Raw genomic sequence first — 6,052 nt, 5'->3', positions numbered from 1 at the left:
CCCCCCCCCCTTTCAACTAAAAGATGAAAATATGAACAAAACTATTAAAACCCCCAGAACTTCCCAAGACCAATTTTACCATGTATGCTTCTAACTGTCAGGGTAACTGATGGTTCAAAATCTTCTTTTTAAAAGGGAATATTGGTAACTCACTCACTGATAATTACTTATGTAATGAATTTATATTTGTGAAGCAATCGGTATATGTCAAGTACCTGACAGCACAGCTCTTAAGAACAGGGAACTTTTAGAATTACTAAATTAAATGTGAGCATGTTAATTGCCAAGGCAGTTGAAAAAATCATGACCTATGGAGATCTGTATAGATTAGAAACAAATTTTGGAAACAAGCATCATAATGTGGAGATGGCAGCATTAATTATTTGAGATGAGGTAATTAAATGTGTGCACATACATATTGAGTAAAAAAAAGAATCCTTTCAAAAAATACAGTGAGAAGAGCATAATGATAATGAAAATAAATTTGAACAATAAACCATTGAATTTTAAGATTAAATTCTTCATAAAGGAACAATTTCTTCAGAAAAGATAATGAAAATATGGCTATATATGACATATAGTTTGGAATATTGTTTTTAGTGAAAGTATTTTTTTACTTTCTTCAACAATTCTTTTTTCTTTCAAGTTGGTAAGTTTACTTCCCATCCCCTCATGCCTGAATATGCATGTGCAGTGTTTTGGTCTTTGCTACTGACTCTTCAGTACTTTCTAAGAGGTGGGGGAGTGGCAAGACAAAAAAAGGGACAGAGGAGGAACAAATAACAACAATCTATGTTCCACAGATTCTTCTTGTGGCAGCCAACATCTAAAGATAACACTTGGCAAGTAATGATTGCTTGAATTTGTATTCTTGTTAAGTAAAGTAGCCTGCCTCGTGTTCGGGGTTCCCCTTGTTTCTCCTCTGTGCAATTCCTGTCGTACTTCTGTAAGTGCGAAATGAAATGATCTACAGTAGGAAAACTAATTTTAGTAACAGAGTTTAGATTGATTAGCTGTTGCTTATGAGGTATTACTTGATTTAGTGATCTGTGAGCAACTTGAGATCTGTTTCATTCATTGTACACTAAAGCTTTTGACTTGTAAATGTCTTTTTCCAAATTGTAGTGTTTCTGGATTCATTTAATGCCATATTTTCTCTTTTAAATGAGATTCTTCAATCTTATATTTCCTAACCTTAGGCTGCTGGATAATAGTAATAAAACCAAAAATGTCTGCCATGGAGAATCATATTCCATTTGGATATTATTCCACAGATTATCATTAGAATTATTTTAATGTTAAATTTCCCTTTTTCACAACACTTGTCCAAAAGCTCTTAATTCTGTGGTGCTATGATGAATACCGTAGAACACAGAATCATTCTGTTTTTTTCCATTTCACATAAAAGCTTTGAAATCTAAATGTGAGGAAGAGTTAGCCGGGATTGATCTGGCCCTGCCAAGTTTGGCCATGTCTTTCCATTGACTCTAGTGACGGTTAAGTTCATATAAATGTTAAGGCATCTAACTTACTGCTTTCAACTTTTTTTTTTCTGACAAGTTTGCAAGTTCTCATGTTGGTGTTAATTATTGTATATGCATGCTGGAGAAGTTTTTATTTAAGGAGTAAAAAAAAAATTTCTCACTTTACAAGTGATAAAGCTTACATTTAAGTGACTTTAAACTTGATTTCAATGTGACTACTTGCAATGGTGGTTGTAGATGTAAATGCTTCACTTTCAAATTTAGAATCCTAATTTTAACACAACTTCATTCAGAAGCATTAACTATATTACAAAATTTTATCACAGGTCTGCAACAATAAGGTTTATTATTATAGATATGCCACAAGATGTTTGGTGTGTTTTTTTTTAAAAAAAGAAGACTTAAAGAAGCAAGTCCTTCGAATGTTTTCAGTTGCACTGTAGTTTAACTGATGATATGTATGTGTCTCAGGTTGTGACCAAGACAATCGGTTAGTGAAATCTACATCTCAAAGAAAACCTCCCTGTATGTTGAGTGGTCCTGTTTCAGCAGAACCTTGCCAGACATCTCAGTATATTACACGTAACAGGTATCTGAAATGATGTTGCAGGTGGTTATTTTTATACTGCTAAACTCTATATAGAGCACAGAGATTAAGTTGTGATAACTTACAGAAAGCCTCATCTAAGGCTTATGATTGATATATAGCAAAACATATTAAACATCGTACCATAAAAAGTTTGGTGTTTTTTTTCTATCCAAAGTATAATTTATTTGCATTGTAACATTCTCTTTTTTTTTTTTTTTTTTCTTTTTTCCCCCGGTTCCAGTGCTGCATCCAAAAAACCTGCTGGAGATAGCAAGCCAAATCAGTGGGTGGAAAGTGACAAAGAAGAAACTGAGTAATGCACAAAGTCATGGGAAGACTCTGGAGTTGGCACTCTGCTATGTAGAAACTTGCACATAGAACAACTGCCTTAGACTTCCTAGGGTTGCCTGCTGGGTTGTTTGTTAGAGATTTTTTCATAAACTTATCATTCTCAAGTAAAACAGAATGCTGTGAGTTTGGCCATTCTTCTAGAAGATTATGTGGTGATCTGAATTGTGGCGTGTGTGTGTATGTGCGTGCACAAGGCTTTTATTTTTTAGACCACTCTTTGCCTCTTTTCTTGCAACTCTTGAAAGAAAATAATTGAAAAATATATAAGAGCTTTCATATTTTTCTAGTAACAGAAGCTCTGATTCTGTGAATGAAGTGATGGTCTCAAACTTTGACTATAATACTGGATCCCAATGTTACCTTTCATCACAGGCAGAGATAGCACTTTTAGAAATTGTTTAATTATTGGAAACATTCATTTATGTTTCAAGTGTAACTGGCATTAAAACTTCTTTTGCCTCAACTTGAATGTACAGTATACTGTAGATTTTTAACAAAACAGGTTCTATATTTATTGTGTGATTTGAAAATACCTCTTTGATATTTCAGATGACCTAAAGTGCAGAATCTTTATATATTTGTAAATAGACAAAGTGATTATGCTGAGAAACCATGAAATTAAACACATGCATACATAATATTATTTTACATGGCGTTTTAAATTGTTTTATAGTGATACTCAGTTTACAGATGCATTAGGACTTTCAATGGTTCAGTTGAGAACCAAATTATTTCAAATGTGAACAATAAACGTGTAATTCTATTCTAAAACACTGGTTCTTTGTTTTATGTGCAGTAAACTTTTAAGCTGTCATGATTGTAGGGCTGTATAGTATGTCAACAAATCTAGTGCTGGTTTTGTATTTTCTTAGTTCTTCATTTTAATTGACTCCAGATTCTTTTTTTGGTATAGCCTTTGGGAAATTTGTTTTGTTTATAATGTAATAAAAATAGCCAAGTAGAGGTAAGATGTTTCAAAGACTCCTTCACCAGGCTGAGAGCATGCACTTTTCCTTGCCCATTACAAATTTATCTTGTCTTTTATTGGGTTTTCGTACATCTGTGAATGCATGTGTATAGCTCTGATCCTAGTGTAATTGATCTTTTTTTGGGGAGATGTCTGAGAAACTTCTGCCTTTCTCAGGGTCATAGGGAGGAAACTAACCGAAGCTTAGAATCCTTCACTGAAAATGCTGCTCTGCTTGTTATCTTCAGAACTGGACGTAATGGAGTGATCTGTTGCATAGGTAGTCAGGTTGGAAAGATAATACAAATAACATCATATTTCTTTTTATTTACTTCTCCAGTTCCCCTTCAGTAAAGGGGTGATCACAGTCATGTCGTCATCTGAAAAGGTTTAGCAGTGCGTAGTTACCGTTGGGTTTACCCCTTCTCCACAGCGTGTTGGGACAGCTCTTGCCTGGATTTTAGCTATGGAAGAATAAATACACATATTCAAAGGTGTGAAATGGAAAATGTATCTTGGCAATTAAGCGGGAGAAGAGTACTTCACGTGCTGTCAGACTCTTGTTTTCCCTCCAGGAGGTGGTTGTGCTGAGGCAGTGTCAGTATGCCGCCAGGGGCTGCTGCGGGGCTGAGGCCGTGCCAGCGCGCTCGCCGGTGCTCCACTGGCACAGCAATGCAGTCAGCCAGGTCACACTTCTACTAGACAGTTTTTCTTCATGACAGTAACTTTTAGGATAATAACACCTTTGAAGAACAAATTAACTTACCTATTTAATCTTTTTTGTTTGGGCCTATCGAATAATTAGCAATTAATAAACATTTTGTACTGTTTTTTTTTTTTCTTTAACATTCTGTAACCCACCTTATAGAAGTGGAAATTCTTTTGAACACCTCCATGGAAGAACCAAGTGCTAGAAGTGTATATGGATGCAGCTGAGTCCTGTGCTCTTAGATGTGGTCTGGAAGTCTGGGGTATTGATTCAGTCCTGTCCCTGTAAAGAAAGAAAACATACCCAGAAATTTAGAATTGCTCTCTGTGCAGTTAGCAAGAAGCTTTTAAATCTGAAGCTGCTGCTAATAATGGTGTGAATACCGCAGCTGGACCGGTGACACTAATACTCCACTATGTTGGAAACAACTTCAGGATCTTTCTCATTGAGAGGCTGTTGAAGAGCAAAGGGGGAGGCAGCTTGCAGGAATGTAACACAGGTGTGCTGCTACACATGCAAATTTGAGGTAATAGAGCAAGTGGCCTACTTAAGAAGGAACAAGAAGTCCTGACTGCTAGTGACTGATCAGCATACTGTTCTTGTTAACTACCCGTGACACTGCAAAAGAAGCAATGCATATTGTTTGTCAAGATTTTGTGAACAAAACCACCATAGTTTTTAAGATCCACTCATCTCTTCAGTCTGCATGATGAGAGGCTTTTACCATAAAAACTTGTCTGATGAGGTATGAGAATTTACTTTACAGGATTAGATTACAGCTGTTAATTTTTTTTCTCTTTCATCCCCAGGGATTGAGGGTGATACAATACAGCTTTTGCAAATAATGAATAAATGAAAACTTTAAGAAAACTTTCTCCCTACAAAACAGCCTTTTTCCTAATTTGAAGAACTGCTTCAACCAGCTCTGTAGCCTTGCTCTATTTCAGTTGCAGCAGGAGAAAAATATTCCCATATGTATGAAAAAAATTCGGACCCCATTCTAGATTTTTTTCTCAGGGATCATTCTAGGTACACTTAAATCATGCCAAGGTAACTAATAAATCCCCAAGTTAGTATCAATTTAAACAGGTTATTCTTGAAAGGAAACCAGAAATATTTACAGGCAATGCTGTGTATGTTGAAGTAGCTTAGCTGCTACTTGTGCTGGGTTTTGGTTTTTTTTTTTTTTAATTTCTAGTTACCACAACATTTTTGTGTGTGAAGACATGGAGGACATCTTGCTTCTCTTCCCTTCCATGCCTCCTATCTACTTTACAACAGATGTAGATGAGAAGATATGAAAGGTTGATATAGTTGGATCTAAAAACTGACCCCCAAAGAAATGTTCATATTATCTGGTGATTTATTTATTGCTTTCAGTGAATACATCTGACTTCTAACATTCACTATGCCCAACAAATTTTCACTGTAATTAAAAAAAAACCTTTAAAAAAAATTCCTGATAGACATTGTGTTGTAGTTTTCACACTAACACAGTACTTGTGTTCCTTTATTCAAGTTTCAAGTTGTGCGAGATGTAAATTAGTTAGAATGCATAACATATGTTTGTTTTAAAGAAATGTTCAGTGATAAAAAGCTAATTACCATTGTATAGAAGAGCTTGCCAACATTATAGTGAAGAGTTTGTCACCTAAGGAACAAAACATGCTTTTTCCCGTGAACATAATAACAACTTGATAATGATGAAAATGACACATTTCTTGCTAATGTCCTGTCCCTCCCACCCGGCCCCCCTCAATGTAGTCTGCAGTGAGCTGGATGGCAGTTCCCAAAACAGAGGTTGTACAACCCCAGGTGGCTTTACAGCCCGGATGAAATCTGTTTGAAAAAGTCAAGACTTGTGGGACTGACAACCCAGAAAAAGCAGTTGCTAGTGGGAGACTAGAAACTCCTGAAATAGAAAATAAACGTTGATTTGTAGTGGTTGAAAT

At 35.7% G+C, this 6,052-nt stretch overlaps 1 protein-coding gene across 6 annotated transcripts in view; it reads left to right on the top strand.

Moving 5' to 3' along the window:
- SSX2IP (SSX family member 2 interacting protein) overlaps positions 1-3,195 on the top strand; it is a 17,467-nt gene extending 14,272 nt beyond the window's left edge. For 4 of the 6 annotated variants that reach the window (XM_026853672.1, XM_026853673.1, XM_026853675.1 and 1 more), the window contains 2 exons: positions 1,956-2,073; positions 2,309-2,511. In XM_026853672.1, the coding sequence (XP_026709473.1) occupies positions 1,956-2,073; positions 2,309-2,390 (200 nt within the window). In that variant the 3' untranslated portion in view covers positions 2,391-2,511. Of the gene's footprint in view, positions 1-1,955; positions 2,074-2,308 lie in introns of all 6 variants that reach the window. The other 2 variants (XM_026853674.1, XM_026853676.1) reach the window with 2 other exon arrangements.
- Positions 3,196-6,052: the final 2,857 nt, after the last annotated feature.

This window comes from Athene cunicularia (genome assembly GCF_003259725.1).
Source record: "Athene cunicularia isolate RWA chromosome 8 unlocalized genomic scaffold, athCun1 chr8_part1, whole genome shotgun sequence".
Taxonomy (NCBI): Eukaryota; Metazoa; Chordata; class Aves; order Strigiformes; family Strigidae; genus Athene; species Athene cunicularia.
The sequence above is the reverse complement of the archived record's forward strand: the minus strand, read 5'-3'. Positions and strand labels throughout refer to the sequence as shown.